The sequence below is a fragment of the Polypterus senegalus genome, chromosome 12, assembly GCF_016835505.1.
Source record: "Polypterus senegalus isolate Bchr_013 chromosome 12, ASM1683550v1, whole genome shotgun sequence".
Lineage (NCBI taxonomy): Eukaryota > Metazoa > Chordata > Cladistia > Polypteriformes > Polypteridae > Polypterus > Polypterus senegalus.
In genome coordinates, this window is record NC_053165.1 from 151,411,264 (window position 1) to 151,428,875 (window position 17,612).

The window sequence follows — 17,612 nt, forward strand, 5'->3', positions numbered from 1 at the left end:
ATGTAAATGAAAACATTCTTTAGTTGAGAAACACCAAATGCAGTACTGTATATCACAATGTGTGTGAGAAATAATAACATCTGACTTGATCAGAGTGCGGTCAAGGAGGCCAAAATGTGCAAAATGAATTAATAATGAAACAAACACGATGAGTGAAAAACAAGGAATGGGGTCTGAGGTGGGGCGGGGGGGCTTAAAGAACTGAAAAAAAAAAAAAAGAATAATAAAAGCTGTAGACACTCTGGGCTGATCCACTCACCTGTGACAGACAGACAGGAAAGGCACTGTATAATAGATAGATAGATAGATAGATAATGAAAGGCACTATATAACTGATAGATAGATAGATAGATAATGAAAGGCACTATATAACTGATAGATAGATAGATAGATAGATAGATAGATAGATAGATAGATAGATAGATAGATAGATAGATAGATAGATAGATAGATAGATAGATAGATAGATATGAAAGGCACTATATAACTGATAGATAGATAGATAGATAGATATGAAAGGCACTATATAACTGATAGATAGATAGATAGATAGATAGATAGATAGATAGATAGATAGATAGATAGATAATGAAAGGCACTATATAAGTAATAGATAGATAGATAGATAGATAGATAGATAGATAGATAGATAGATAATGAAAGGCACTATATAAGTGACTGATAGATAGATAGATGAAGGGCACTATATGATAGATAGATAGATAGATAGATAGATAGATAGATAGATAGATAGATAGTTTTGAGAGTGTATCGAATGTGTATTTAAAATGAGATGAGTAACTAACAGAAGACCCTTTCGCTCGATTGGACTTCTCAAAACCTGGGAGTTTCCCATCTAGGGGTCCCATAGGAAGAGATGGAGGGAGCGGGCCTGGTCAGTGTGCTCAGCATGTTGTTTTTGTGATACTCATCAGGAGAAGTGAAATGAATGAATGAATGAAAAAGGTGTTTGGCTCAAGATACAAACCACTCAAAAAAAAGTTTGGGGGATATGAGAAGGGAGCAAAGTCACCGCAGCTTTGGAAGTTTTTTGTTTCTTTCTGAGGAGACTTGTCTGGAAACACTTTGGCAGATGAAGATGAGTTACGACGCCATCTGGATGTACTGAAAAGACAAAATAAGAAGCATTGACTCTTCGGTAGGACGCTGTGTTCATAGCACTGTACCCTTTTTATCAGTTGGACAGCAAATGAAGACCCAATCCTGTTCCTTCCCTGAGCTGATAGGAAGCGGGGGCTTTGCTGTCTTATCACCATGCAGCCTGCACCATTCCAGGTGATGTCATGAGGTTTTCTGCCAGGCATTTCGTCTTCTGCGTGGTTTACCTAAACGTTCTTTTCTCATCTCGATTGCTCGACTCCAAGGTGCTCCTGCTGCCACCTAGTGCTCATTGTTTTTATTACAGTCCTCTTTGCCAGACACATCCTTTGTTCTGGTGGCTCGTTCTTTTCGCTGTAACGCTATTATTGAGAGCTTTTTCTGTCTTCTTGGCCCCCGTTGTTGTAAGCGCATCATGACCGAAGGGGATGCCGGCCCTCACATCCTTCTTCATCCTTGTGGCCACATTTACATTTATTTGCTTAGCAGAGACTTTCATCCAAAGCAACTTACAAAGGAGGTCAACTAAATCAAGTCTGAGAGAGTCTGTTTGGGGAGAAGTGTTACAGGACAAGAGAACATAAAAACTCAAGTGAAATGTTCAGAGCTTAACAGAAGTGACTTAAACGTCCGAGGTTACAAAAAGCTAACAGCAAACATCAGTCAGACAGAAACTCGTCAAATAAGAGGGTCTTCAAAAGCTTGTTAAACACAACGAGGGAGTCAGAATTTCAGGTGGAGATGCTCATGAGGAGCCTTACGTGAAGCGAGTCTGCATTGAGTTTGCTTGCCACGCGGAGGTGAATTTCAGCAGGTTTCACTCCACCTGCCCCAAGAAAACTCAAACGGGGTTCAACCCCGCACCGGGGCGTCCATCTTCATTTGACTTTGGCTTCAGCGCGCTGCACTTTGAGCGTTCGCATTACCCATAAGCCATCACGAACGCGTTGTATTGCGTCGGCTTCTATGCGTTACGTTTACCGTGTAATTGTGTAATTGTGAAATTGTTTTTGCTTTGTGAATTACGCTCGTATAAATGTATGCAAATGCTCATTCATTTATTTCCAGTCTCCCTACACTTTTTAACGTATTAATTTAAAATTTAGGCCTTCCAGGTGAAAAGGGAGAACCTGGAGAGATGGGAGAGAAAGGGGATCCCGGCGAAATTGGATTTCCAGGACCTCGTGGTGAGCCGGGATTGAAAGGAGAACCGGGCGTCAGCGCTGAGAAAGGAGAGTTTTTAAATGAAGTCTTTCTTGAAGGTATGTGGTAGAAAAACAAGATGCTTATTACGAAGACGACGACGATGATGAGGAGGAGGAGGATGATCCTAAAATATAAGTGTTGGGGCAGGGCATTTACAAATATATATTATATTCCACTCTGCCTGCTGCACGTTATGGAAAGGGGCAGGTAACGTCAAAGTGAAATGGAACCAGAAGTTGATGGTGGTCTGAGAAGATGCAGGTATAGGAGTGGAGGAAAGGGGCCGAGAGGTGCCCAGGGGATGGAGGGACAGGCTTATCATTCGGAGAATTAGGAATGAATGCCCGGGCAGTGGAGAGTAAATCTGCTAATATCTCGTACAAATGGTGATGATTCATTTGTGAAATTTGTTGTTCTCAGATACTTTAAAAAACTCGGCTTGATGTTGTTTTGGGGGATTTAAGTTGACAAGACCGGCGAATTTTGTTGGGCTGAACGGCCTGTTCTCCCCCAGGTTGTTCAAATGTTTGAGCCACACTTTCATTCAGCCATTTTCTAGCTCACTTGCGTCTTGAACAGGGGTCTTCTGGAGCCCATCCCAGCTAGCATAGGGCACAAGGCAAGAACAAGAACAGGGTGCCAGTCCATCACACGTGGGCCAACCCACCTGACCTGCTTGTCTTTGGACTGTGGGAGGGAACTGGAGGACCAGGAGGAAAGCCATTCATACACGGGGGAGAAACTGAACGTGTCCTGGGATCACCCACCCTGGTCTCCTTACGGCACGACAGCAGCGCTACTACTACTGCGCCACCGTGCCACCCTGAGCTACACTTGTATCTTAAAAATCAGAACGTTCAAAAGGCAAGGTGGCAAAGGCATATTTATGACCCTAGTAGATCAGAGAAGAGCTTTTGGGTTCCTCTGGGGTGTTTGAATTGTGGTTTCGTCAATTTGGTTCTAACCCACAACCCCACTGTGTTGGTTAGCTGCTGCTTTGATACACGATTTGGATCATCACAAGTGCGGATTAAAGTTCAGCTTATACTTGACACGACCAGCAGGGGCGCTGCTCCCTGGGATTGTGTTATTTATTAATTACAGGACCTTCTGTAACCACGTCGGAAATAATCAGACGATATCAAAAGTGACATATATATATATATTATATACACGTCTGACCGAGAACAAAGTACTGCACAGGGAGAGACTGAACACGTGCGGAAATCATCGGCGCGTACAAACCGGAAGGGAAACTGGCTTGTCCGTCACCTGAGTGTGTGGTTGTGAACAGATGCAAAAGTTTTTGGTCGTAACCCGATTTGTACGTGGACCGAGACATTCGTGACCCAAGGTTCCACTGTATGTGTATATATATATATATATATATATATATATATATATATATATATATATATATATATATATATTGTGGCAGGGGTTGGGAGCCAGGCCCTGCCGGGACGCCTGGAAGGAGATCTATACGTCCCCCGGGACACCTGCCCTGGATAGCAAGGGGACCACGGGGAAGTAGCAGGGAGGCTCAAAACCATGGGGGCCCGTGGCTACCGCCAAGAGGCGCCCCAAGCGTCATAAAGCCCGGGAGATCTACACTTCCGGGTGCTCATGTGGCACTTCCGCCACACCAGGAAGTGTAGCCAGAAGAACGTCAGCGAGCATCTGGAGCATGTCCGGGTGACTATAAAGGGGGGCCACCTTCCTACAGTCGGTAAGCAAGAGTCGGGAGCTGGAGGTGGACGAAGCTCCAGCGACAGGAAGAAGACAGGTGGCCCACGGACATTTGAGAGGTCCGTGTGGAGGGGTGTTTGGTGCTGGAGCAATGTTTGATGTGCGGGACTGTGCTGGGACTTTGGGTGAAAATAAACGTGTGTTTTAAGACCCTGCTGGTGTTGGTCTGATGGTGTTCGGGCGACCTCTCACTACTCACTATATATATATATATATATATATATATATTGTAAGAGATCAGCCTCGGCACAGACCACAGACAGACATGGACTCCCGATGTACAAAAACACGCACTGTTTATTATACACCACACACACAATGTCGTGCACAAACCACAAACCCAGTCCTTTTCTCTACTCTTCTTCTGCCACCTCTACTCCACTTCTCGCCACTCCGTCCTCTTCCACCTGAGTCCGGCTCCTTGAGTGGTGGCTGCAGGCTCCTTTTATAGCCCACCCGGACGTTCTTCAGGTGGTAATTAGCCTAATTAGGCTGCATCACAACCCAAACGGGCTCGTTAAGTCGTTCCACTCCCCCTGGCGGTGGCCACGGAGCCCTAAAGGCATGAGCTCTGGTGTTCCACAATTGTGGCCCCGATGCCACCCAGGAGGGCTGCTCTCTTGTGCCCATGGAAAGATAGTGCCTCCCTCTTCCAGTTCGTCCCGGTGGGGCAAGATCCCTGGTCGTCTGCCACCTGCCACTATATATATATATATATATATATATATATATATATATATATATATATATATATATATATATATATATATATAAAACTTGCTTTATAATGTAGCTTTTACTCCCAATATACAGTGTAGTGGAAGCGTTTATACATAGATATCCAGGCTGAAGAGAAGCCAATGGAGCAGTACAGTCATCCAGTTCTTCAGTGGGGAATGCTGACGAATGGCCGTCCAACCCGAAATGGCCGTCTTGTAGTTTCTAGATGATTTCTCCTCATGTTATACACTTGAGTTTTGTTTTTTTTATGAACCTTTCCAGATACGAGCAACTGCCACCTGAGCGGTGCTCCTCTCACACCAACACAGCACCTTTGGCACCTGCCCTGCTCACTCCTGGTTTCTCCAGACCGCGAGCCTGGCCATATATTGATCAGGGCACATCAGCACTAATGTCATCTTTCACGTGTGATTTTCATGGTTTTAGGTTTATGGCTTCATAACATAACGTGTTTGGAATCAGAATTCACAGATCACAGTGACACACTTCAAGTCGATGGCTACAGGCTGGTTGAAAATAACGTCAGATTCGGAGACGCACACAAACACACCCGGCTCACATGCTGTTTTCGCCGCATTCTACGCATGGAAATTTTTCTAAGTCTGTGGTACGGCACCCGTGTTTCCAGAATAGTGAATTTCAAGGGTGGGTTGTAGAATGACGAACGAAGTACTGAATAGATCACAACAGGTCATCAAAAGGCCGAGGAAGACAGTGCTGGAGTGCTCTGTGAGGTGGTTGACGTGTGGGGCGCAAATCGCCGCTCGTTTCCACTCACTTGTTTTTTAGTAACTCGTCCTCCCCAGGACAGATGAGAAGTACATTTCTTCTGTTTAAAGAGGTCTGTAAGGCCGCCACTCACGAGAATATTTTGCGCGCCCATCGTTTTTGGTCACCGCTTCACCTTCTCTCCTATTCGCTGCTGGATTATGTGAATTTCCCCTTAGATAGATAGATAGATACTGTATTAATCCCATCTATTCATCTTCTTAAAGTCTGTAATAGCAGGCAGAGCTCTTCTTCTGCCAGTCGAGTCTCACACGACTATGTGACAATTACCAAACACTGCCACCTACTGACTAGGAGACTATCAACATGTTGATCGAACAGGCCACAACATGTAAAATGCGTTTTCGTGTTTTCTCACCAGGCACGCTCTTTGAGGTACGATCTGCATGTGGGCTTCACGAGGTAAATATAAACCAGGCTTTAGATGAACAGATACAGTAGAATCCACTGAAGTCTCGTTGCCAGAGGATTTTGAGAAGGGTTGGCTTCTTTGATTCTCTTTTGAATTTGCCTCGCCAGCAGACTTCCTTCGATTGCACAGATCTTTGCTTAGGTAGAAGACCTCCATTCAATTGATGGTTTCGTCGTGCTCTTTGGAGGCCTTTGGCGTCGCGGAGTGCTCTGTGAGGTGGCTGATGCATGTACCGCAGATCGCTGCAGGTTTCCACCATGGTTTTTAATAACTCGTCCTCCCCCAGGATAGATAAGAAGTACATTTTCCGGGTTTCCCACGTTTGGAGGGGTCCTTCTTACGCTCTCCAACCTGGTGAATGACTATCAGACTGTCTGAAAGTGAAATCAATTTGACATTTTTATCCAGAAAGCGTTGATTGATACATTACCTAACACTTTCAGAACATTAATACTCCGAGTCCATGACATTATCCAGTTTCGCGTTTCCTAAACTTTGTTGTCGTGTTTCTTTTTTCTTATTTAAGGTTCTCAAGGCCCCGCAGGACTGCCTGGACCACCAGGACCTCCCGGGCCCCCAGGACCAGTTGGACCACCTGGGCCTCCAGGAGCAAGACGTCACAGGGTCAGAGGACAGAAGAATAATGCGGGTACGTGGGGAGAAAGAGTTGTGTCTGAGGAAACAGTGTTGCAAGAACACAAAAATGAACCCGTTAGACAACGTCGGCATGGTGTAACATTCAAGTGTGTTCGGCGACCAATATGACAGTTTTTTAAATGTCAGTTATTACATTTTCATTAGTAAATATTTTTGTAAAAATGACTCAAATTCAAAAGTGACAGCGGTAATTAGAATGCAGTTACACGTGTTGGTAGACGACATTACACATTACGCACTTCACAATGGAGCTCAGTGCGGCTCAACAAGTGATGTGAAAATGGCGTCGACTGACGTGTGTTAGTGCCGGACGGTCTGTGACTAATTGCTGTTCAATTTTCTTAAACATAACATTTTTGAAAGCACACCCATTAGAGCAAATGGCAAATCACATTCTATACAAAATGGCCGATACTAATGTAAACTCACTGTCAGTAGAATAGCATGAAAGGAGAGAAACAGCAGAACTAAATACCCCATCTAGCCATCAACATTATTATTTAATACAAAGTAACTTGTACTGTACTGTGAGAACGTGATAAGAAACTGATTTATTGTATAACGGGAACGCGAATGGTACAAAATGATGAGGGCTTGCCATGATTGTTCGTATATACAGTGTGAGACTTGCCCGGACACCACCAGTCGGAGACCACATCTTTATAAAAGTCACAGGTTTATTATTCATTAAATAAACACAGTCCCAAAACACCACACAATGCATAAAGCAATAATCACCCAATAATCTTTCTTTCTCTCAGTCCTTGGCCGCCAATCTCCTCCTGGGAGCTTGGCCCTGCTCCCTCTCCCGACTCTAGCTCCCAGATTGCTGGGAGGCGGCGCCTTTTATTCCTGCCCGGATGTGCTCCAGGTGGCTGATGACGGAAGCACTCCGGGCGTCCCTGGCAGGTTCCTCCGCCATCTTAACAAGTGTGGCGGAAGTAATGTTCTCTCAGGTTCTAGGAGGCTTAAGATGCCCCCTGGCGGTGGCCACGGGTCCCAACGAGTTGGAAAGTCTCTCCTCCTCTCCCGTGGTCCTCTCCTGCTCCAGGACGGTTGTGTCCTCCTGACCTGGAAGCTTTTACTGCCACCTTCCGGACCTTCTAGGCGTCCCGGCCGGGTAAGAACCCTAGCCGTCTGTGACAACAGTCATATGAAAAAGTTTGAGAGCCCCTCTTAATTTGTTGGATTTTTGTTTGTCATTGGCTGAGCTTTCCAAGTAGCAACTTCCTTTTAATATCTGACATGCCTTATGGAGACAGTAGGATTTCAGCTGTGACATTAAGTTTATTGGATTAACAGATAATATGCAATATGCATCATAACAAAATCAGACAGGTGCATAAATGTGGGCACCCCAACAGAGATATGACATCAATACTTAGCTGAGCCTCCTTTTGCTAATCTAACAGCCTCTGGACGCTGTCCTCCTATAGCCGTTGATGAGTGTCTGGATTCTGGATGGAGGTATTTCTGACCATTCTTCATACAAAATCTCTCCAGTTCAGTTCACTTGCATGAACAGCCTGCTTCAAATCATCCCATAGATTTTCAATGATATTCAAGTCAGGGGACTGTGACGGCCATTCCAGAACATTGGACTTCTCCATCTGCATGAATGCCTTTGTAGATTTCAAACTGTGTTTTGGGTCCTTGTCTTGTTGGAATATCCAACCCCTGCGTAACTTCAACTTTGCGACTGATGCTTGGACATTATTCTGAAGAATTTGTTGATATTGGGTTGAATTCATCCGACCCTCGACTTTAACAAGGGCCCCAGTCCCTGAACTCGCCACACAGCCCCACAGCGTGATGGAACCTCCACCAAATTTGACAGGAGGTAGCAGGTGTGGTTGTCCAGGTCAGAGTGCACTTCGTGCAGAGTATGCCAGCTGCTGAGAAAGCACGCTGTACCCCCACTGAAGTAGGCAGCACAGTCATCAGATACTGATACACTTGTTCTGAACAACACCCGCGCTTGCCGTTGCTGTGAAACACCGCCATTTCAGCTTTTACTGTTGCATCCAGTTTCTTGTCATCATTCTGTGCTTAGTCTTAGTGGGAGCCGGGAGACTGACTGCTGCTGGTCTCTTGCTGACTGAATTAATCAGCAACACACTACACAGTGGGCCAAAAACACCGTGCCACTTAATTATTTTCAAGTATAACTCTTGATCGATTTTTACACACTATATATGCGAGCTTGGCCGTTCCCATTCACCCGGGAATTACAGCAGTTTCATTCCTGGGAATCCCGGGCTCCCAGTGGATTCCCTACTCACGACCAAGCTCTTAACACAGACCCAATGCAGCAGTAACGGAAGACGTGGTATGGAGTAAAAGATGAGGATCCTGGGAACAGCTTTCTGTAAGGAATGTAATAAACAGTCCTACGGGTAGTCCTGATGCAGCGAGGGGTGATGAGGTTTTGGGGGGGCGCTCCCTCTGATGAAGCACGATGACCAATCCAACACTCCTCACACGAGAGGCAGGCACGGGACCGTCCATACATCCTTACCGGTTCACGATCCAGGGTGTAAACGACGCTCCACCGATGAGACAAACACAGCCGACGGGGTCTTTGCTGCTTAGCCGGCTCCCTTTTAAACTTCCTGCTGGCCCTTCTTGTCCCCAGCAGCGCCTGCACCCGTTGCAGATGCCCAATCAGGGTAATACCCTCTGGGCAGCTGGGAAATGGAGTCCATTAATCTGTAGTGCTGCTACAAAGGGAAAACAGGGCTGTTAGGAATATCTACAAATATTTGTTCAGGGGGGCACACAGCTAATGGCGGACCTCCACTCTACTCTAATGCAAGTCCTGTCTGTTGTGTGCTTTATGGAACAGGCTTGACTCACGCAGTGCCAAACGACGATACGCTGTCGGGTAAAACAGCTGAGAAAACAAAGCAGGCGGCCCTGAAAAAAGCAGGTACTCCACATATTAGCATTTTAAACGCTTCAGCATCTTCATCTGCGTACTTTGAACGAGACCTGAGCCACCATTTTGCTTTGAACAGAATGCATCGTTAAAGCTGTGAGCAGTCCGGTGAATGTCACCAAAGCAGGAAACACTTTTGGGACGTGGATGCAGGACACGTTACGGGATGATGAAACGATTTGGGTTGCAGAACACTTTTCAGGTATTTGATTCATTTTTTTTTTTTTTCTATGTTTAACTTTTTTTTGGATTGCTAAATACGAGGGACGTTCAAAAAGTTTCTGCATTTTTTTTATTCTATTTATTAAGAATTTCAAAAACAAATGACATCACTTCTCTATATACACTGTGTGCACAATTATTAGGCAAGTGAGTATTTTGACCATATCATCATTTTTTATGCGTATATTCCAACTCCAAGCTGTATTAACTTGAATGCTTATTGGATTTAAGCACGTCAGGTGATGTGTATTTGTGTAATGAGGGAGGGTGTGGCCTAAGGAGATCAACACCCTATATCAAGGTGTGCAGAATTATTAGGCAGCTAGTTTTCCTCGGGCAAAACGGGCCAAAAAAGAGATTTAACTGACTCTGAAAAGTCAAAAATTGTAAAAAGTCTTTCAGAGGGATGCAGCACTTTTGGAATTGCTAAGATATTGGTGTGTGATCACAGAACCATCAAACATTTTGTTGCAAATAGTCAACAGGGTCGCAAGAAACGTGTTGAGAACAAAAGATGCAAATTAGCTGCCAAAGATTTGAGAAGAATCAAACGTGAAGCTACCAGGAACCCATTATCCTCCAGTACTTTCATATTCCAGAGCTGCAACCTACCTGGAGTGCCCAGAAGTACAAGGTGTTCAGTGCTCAAAGACATGGCCAAGGTAAGGAGGGCTGAAACCCAACCACCACTGAACAAGAAACATAAGTTGAAACGTCAAAACTGGGCCAAGAAATATCTGAAGACAGATTTTTTCAAAGGTTTTATGGACCGATGAGATGAGAGTGACTCTTGATGGACCAGATGGATGGACCTGTGGATCAGTAATGGGCACAGAGCTCCACTCCAACGTGGAGGTGGGGTACTGGTATGAGCTGGTATTTTTAAAGATGAGCTAGTTGGACCATTTTGCATTGAAGATGAACTCAAAATCAACTCCCAAACCTACTGCCAGTTTTTCGAAGACACTTTCTTCAAACAGTGATACAGGAAGAAGACCATGATTTTTATGCAGGCCAATGCTCCATCACTTGCATCGAAGTTCTCCACTGCGTGGCCAGCCAGTAAAGGCCTTAAAGATGACGGAATAATGACATGGCCCCTTCCTCATCTGACCTAAACCCTATCGAGAACTTGTGGGCACTTCTTAAACGCTAGATTTACGGGGGAGAAAAACAATACACCTCTCTGAAGAGTGTCTGGGAGGCTGTAGTCACTGCTCCACAAAAAGCTGATCGTCAACAGATCAAGAAACTGACAGACTCCATGAATGGAAAGGCTTATGACTGTTATTGGAAAGAAGGGTGGCTATATTGGTCATTGATTGATTGATTTATTTTTTTTGAAATGTCAGAAAATAAACAAGTGAGATGGGAAAATTTTCATTTTTCCTTTAGTTGCATAATAAATCTGCACACTAATAGTTGCCTAATTGTGCGCACATATGTATTCCCCTGATGATGTTCACACTCACATTTCCGTTGTGAAACATTCAGGTTTCAGGTTTATTAACATTTTGGATTGACTGATAGCACTGTGTTTGTTCCATATTAAAATTAATCCTCAAAAATACAACTTGCCTAATAATTGTGCACACAGTGTATAGTCGCCATCCTTTGTGATGCAATTTTCCCAGTGTCCCAGCAACTTTTTAATGCCCAATTACTGCTCCTCCCAGCTTCACCGTTTCCAACGAAAATATAAAAGTGCGGAAACTTTTTGAACGTCCCTCATAAAATGTGTCTGACTGTGTGGCTGGTCGCTTAGCTGTTTTTACTTTATTCATTTTTTTACCTCACAATTTCTTAGGTCGAACACTGAAAGAATATCCAAACCTGCTTTCGTTCCAAAATGGCAGTTTTAAAGTAATTGATCTACAGAAAGCTTTCTTTCAAGGCTGTGGCCACGTCGTCCACAATGGATCTCTGTACTATCACGTTGCCGGCTCATATAAAATTGCAAAGTAAGTGCTTACTGAACCCATCGGGGCGGTGCAGAGTGAAGCCGTGTGACTGAGAAGATCGTATGCGGATTGTTTAACATGGGGGTCTATTTGATGTGTGCCCATTGGTGGCAAGTCGTGATGGGCAAAATGATTTGTGCAAAGAATGGCAGGGGAAAACAAGCACAAAATAAACTGCATTTCACTTCGATTGAAAAGCATGACATTCACAGAAGATTAAAAGCCGTTTAGTCCCGTTATGGAAGCGTTTTCATGCAATAATTCCACAGGCATCTGCCAGTCATTTAATATATAAATAAAGACATGTAAAGAAAGAAAATAAAAGCCACCTGGCCCACTTCCTACCATGCACAGACACTTACTTGAGCCACCAGCCGTGTGTTCTGGTAGTTCTTGGTGTCACTGAAGCCAGACGATGTACAATCTATACATCTGGAGATGACCATAAAGTGAAAAATGGGTGCAAACAATTAAGATGGCTCACTGAGTGTCACATTTGTAAACCAACCCAACGCCTCATGAAGGCAGAACCTGTCGTGGAAAAAGATTTCCTCCATCCTGAAAGAAGCAAGTCACGGAGCCCAGAGGAGAATGCTGAACATTTCTTTATTTGCTCAGAGATATGCACAAATGTCTCCGTCCATGGATTGATACAATCAATTAAACAACTCATCCATTTTTATACTTTTCTCTAATTCCCATTACCTCAGCTAACGCATCATGTCATCTGATAAAAGGCAGAACCTTATCACTTCCTCCAATCAACTAACGCCACCAGTAATTTCTGACTCCTGTCGACTCTCCCATTACTCGGAATGCCACTTTTTTAAGAGGGGTGTCTGGAAGATTGTCATATTGATCTTAGAAACGCTTTATAAGAGGGGTACATGGTCTTCCCCATCAATTCATCCCCGCTTTCTGGAGGGGTGTTCGCTACTCATTTACCTCATTCTAACCTTGGAAAATTACGTTGGTCACTTCTAAAAGATGAGACAGAGGCCTCTTGAGCTTTCAGCTTTAACAGTCATTTAGTTAATCCTTGAATTACATTCAGTCCTTTTCCTTCTGTTTAATAATTCATTCTGTTATATGAGGTGAGACACAAAAATAACCAGACTAGGCTTGGGGCTTTCCTGGAAAACCATCTGGAGGTCGGCTGGACATGAATCAAAGAACTATATCACCTCCTACACGCCCTCTCAAACTGCTGACCGGCTTGGTATATCCTGTGAAGAGCCCCGTCAGTATTTGCACAACAATCGCTACACAAGTTGCTGTGACAACGTCGGGTGAAAAAAGCAAACAGTGAGTGAAGACAACGCATCCGCGCGCAATGCTTTTTCCGTAAAGCAGCTTTTGATTGACAAATACATTCCTATCCTCGATCATCCTCTCTATTCGCCCGATTTAGCGCCCTGTGATTTTTTACTTGTTCCCGAAAATCAAAAGTGACCTGAAGGGAATACATTTTACTTCAATCGATGAAGTGAAGACAGAAATGGTAAGCCTGTTGAAGAGCCTCAAGTAAGAAGACTTCCAGGAATGGAAGAGACGTAAGGAGTGAGATCGGGATGGGGAGTATAGAGAAGGCGACAATGTTTAGAATGCTGTAACTCAGCAATAATTTTTTTTTTTTTTTACCAATCCGGTTATTTTTGTGTTTCACCTCGTATATACAGTGGACACGGAAAGTATTCAGACCCCCTTCAATTTTTCACTCTTTGTTATATTGCAGCCATTTGTTAAAATCATTTAATTTTTTTCCTCATTAATGTACACACAGCACCCCATATTGACAGACAAAAAAAAGAATTTTTGAAATTGTTGCAGATTTATTAAAAAAGAAAAACTGAAATATCACCTGGTCCTAAGTATTCAGACCCTTTGCTCAGTATTTAGTAGAAGCCCCCTTTTGAGCTCATACAGCCATGAGTCTTCTTGGGAAAGATGCAACAAGTTTTTCACACCTGGATTTGGGGATCCTCTGCCACTCCTCCTTGCAGATCCTCTCCAGTTCTGTCAGGTTGGATGGTAAACGTTGGTAGATAGCCATTTGTAGGTCTCTCCAGAGATGCTCAATTGGGTTTAAGTCAGGCCTCTGGCTGGGCCATTCAAGAACAGTCACAGAGTTGTTGTGAAGCCACTCCTTCGTTATTTTAGATGTGTGCTTAGGGTCATTGTCTTGTTGGAAGGTAAACCTTTGGTCCAGTCTGAGGTCCTTAGCACTCTGGAGAAGGTTTTTTTCCAGGATATCCCTGTACTTGGCCGCATTCATCTTTCCCTCGATTGCAACCAGTCGTCCTGTTCCTGCAGTTGAAAAACACCCCCACAGCATGATGCTGCCACCGCCATGCTTCACTGTGGAGACTGTATTGGACAAGTGATGAGCAGTGCCTGGTTGTCTCCACACATACCGCTTAGAATTAAGGCCAAAAAGTTCTATCTTGGTCTCATCAGACCAGCGAATCTTATTTCTCACCATCTCAGAGTCCTTCATGTGTCTTTTAGCAAACTCCATGCGGGCTGTCATGTGTCTTGCCTCTCCTCAGTGTGTGGAGACAACCAGGCACTGCTCATCACTTGTCCAATACAGTCTCCACAGTGAAGCATGGCGGTGGCAGCATCATGCTGTGGGGGTGTTTTTCAGCTGCAGGGACAGGACGACTGCTTGCAATCGAGGGAAAGATGAATGCGGCCAAGTACAGGGACATCCTGGACAAAAACCTTCTCCAGAGTGCTAAGAACCTCCGACTGGGCCGCAGGTTTACCTTACAACAAGACAATGACCCTAAGCACACAGCTAAAATAACGAAGGAGTGGCTTCACAACAACTCTGTGACTGTTCTTGAATGGCCCAGCCAGAGGCCTGACTTAAACCCAATGGAGCATCTCTGGAGAGACCTAAAAATGGCTGTCTACCAACGTTTACCATCCAACCTGACAGAACTGGAGAGGATCTGCAAGGAGGAATGGCAGAGGATCCCCAAATCCAGGTGTGAAAAACTTGTTGCATTTTTCCCAAGAAGACTCATGGCTGTATTAGCTCAAAAGGGTGCTTCTACTAAATACTGAGCAAAGGGTCTGAATACTTAGGACCATGTGATATTTCAGTTTTTCTTTTTTAATAAATCTGCAACAATTTCAAAAATTCTTTTTTTTTGTCTGTCAATATGGGGTGCTGTGTGTACATTAACGAGGAAAAAAATTAATTTAAATGATTTTAGCGAATGGCTGCAATATGACAAAGAGTTAAAAATTGAAGGGGGTCTGAATACTTTCCGTACCCACTGTATGTAATCTAATCTAATCTGGGTTGACAGACAGCCAGCTTCTGATTATGATGAAAAGTCGAAGTCTCCTAAAAAACTTTATTAGACATATAAGTGTGTGTTACATGTGCAGAGAGCACGATGCACGTTTAAAAATTTAACATAGCCTGACACAAAGGATAAACCTTTCTGTAACATCAGGTTACACAACAGCAACAATGTGTTGTCGCCGGTGCGGTGTGTGCTCTCTGTTGTTCAGTGTTATGATGACAATGTAGGATTTGACATAGGCTTGAAAGATTCAACAGCCATAATTATAAAAATATGAACTGCAAATTATGCATTTGAAGTAAATGGTGTATCGCTCTCCGTCTAAAGGGCCACTCGCTACGAAAGCTGATAACAAAGAGCCACGGGAGGTGCAGATTTCAGTACTCAAAACACCCGAATCAACAAACTGACACCAGTAAAAGCAACACAAGGCTGCACAACAACCACTTTCTGACTTCACGTCTAGATGAATAATGAAACGAAGGTAACATGACTGTCTCCTTGGAAATGCAAACATGCCACAACAAAATAGATGCTGAGTTTTAAAACATTGTATATTCATAGACCACTATTCTTATCTAAACTCTGTTTGCTGTTATGTCATATAGTGATGCAATAGTTAAAATGAAAGAAAGATATCGTAGCAGTTTTCAAACATGTGGAGCCCAATAGCTGTGGTGGTCTACGTGTGTCTGTCCGTTGGCACTGTCATAGCACTCATTACAACATGCAAAATAATTATTAAGCTTCAGTTATCTTGTGCTACTGAGCTCCTGAATGGTTAACAACAATCTTAGCTTTTTATTTTCTCTCAGCATCAAGTCTTTAGTATCTTTTGCTCTCTCCCTGAACCTCAACAGTTTAGGTTAGTGCACGGCCTGGACACTTTTAGCTTCAACTGAACTAATGCAGTATGTCGGCATCATTAAGTGAGTAAACACACTAAATTCGATAACCGTTAAATTCCTATGAGATGAAATTAGATTTGGGTTCAGCTTGAAGATGTCTATCAGAATCACTAAAATGTTTTCAGGAAGCAAAATGTTTCACAATGTTTGTTGTCCTGTGTTTTCTGGGAGACAAGACCTCTCTTGGTTAAGGTGATGTTAGCCAACAGACAAGTCCAGCCACGAGGTAAGGAAAGTTCTAGACATTTAAAGATGAATGCCATGTGCTGTAGATGGTAATGTCACTTCTATGGTCTTAACATTTTTTTACATTTGTATTGATGTATTTTCCATGTTTTACCTTTAGATATGACATCGACACGGGTGCTTTTAAGACAATTAAGATAGAGGACGCATTCTACAACAACCTCAACTATCTCTTTCACAATTCCAAGACGTACTTCAACCTGGCAGCTGATGAGAGTGGCTTGTGGATCATCTACGCTTCCAGCCTCGATGAAAATGTCATGGTGGCCCAGCTGGACGAGAAGACCTTCTCAGTCACTCATCACGTGAACACGACCTACCCGAGATCCAAAGCCGGGAATGCTTTCATCGCATGTGGAGTGCTGTACGTGACGGACACAAAGGACCTCAAAGTCACGTTTGCGTTCGATCTGCTGAAAGGGAAGCACCTGAACGCCAGTTTTGATTTAAGGTCGCCGAATGGCGTTTTGGCCATGCTGTCTTACAATCCTAAGGATCACCGCTTGTACACCTGGGATAACGGCTGTATAATGGAGTACAAGGTGCATTTCTTATCAGACGACTGAGCAGACAGTCATTTAGGCGTATGTCGGCTGAACTCATGCTCGTTCGTATTGTGAGTAGCATCGACATAAGGCAGTTAACACTTTTTATTCAACTTTAAATAAACGTCCCAGGTGAAATGAAAGGATAAATACAACAGCAAATCAGTAAACCAGACTAAGACACGTGACGTTACTAAAGGCCAAAATTTTGCATTTTGCCAAAGGTTTTTGTTTTTTTAGTATATACTAGTTGTATTTAAAATGTTAATACATCATGCACTGTTTGTATTGTTTTGTCGCCTTTGTTTAAATTGACATTTGCATATATACATTTTGAATAAAGAACACAAAAATGTATAAAAGATTTGGGGTGCCAGATGATGATCCCCGTATAATTGAAGAAAAAACAACAAAAGCAAGTTGACTGAAATCATAGTAACGGCTTTCCAGATGACTGACTCAAGATGGTGGTGGAGCCAAGTAGAAAGCAGAAGAGGTGGGATCAGGTGACCAGAAACTGGACGTGACGTCAGATGTCACTGTGACTTTAGATCTGCAAAAAAAAGTATTGGGTGACAGCGCCAACCCTCGAGTTGTGGTGGAATTGCCATTCAATGAGCCCTGAAGTTGTGTCACTACACACGTGTATGACAGCAAGATATGGGGGTCTGTTACTTTAATGACCTTACTGTTGACTCTCAATTAGGGCTGTGCGATATGACCAAAATCTTATATCCGATATTTTATTTCATATCCCGATATCACGATATAGTACATTTTCTTTGTATTCAGTGAATAG

At 43.5% G+C, this 17,612-nt stretch overlaps 1 protein-coding gene across 1 annotated transcript in view; it reads left to right on the forward strand.

Moving 5' to 3' along the window:
* The window catches only part of gldn (gliomedin), a 29,773-nt gene extending 12,683 nt beyond the window's left edge, over positions 1-17,090 (forward strand). Inside the window, exons 5-10 of the mRNA XM_039770326.1 lie at positions 2,226-2,381; positions 6,543-6,665; positions 9,519-9,602; positions 9,691-9,813; positions 11,641-11,794; positions 16,369-17,090. Of these exons, the coding sequence (XP_039626260.1) occupies positions 2,226-2,381; positions 6,543-6,665; positions 9,519-9,602; positions 9,691-9,813; positions 11,641-11,794; positions 16,369-16,834 (1,106 nt within the window). The 3' untranslated portion in view covers positions 16,835-17,090. The remainder of the gene's footprint in view (positions 1-2,225; positions 2,382-6,542; positions 6,666-9,518; positions 9,603-9,690; positions 9,814-11,640; positions 11,795-16,368) is intronic.
* The last annotated feature ends 522 nt before the right edge of the window (positions 17,091-17,612 follow it).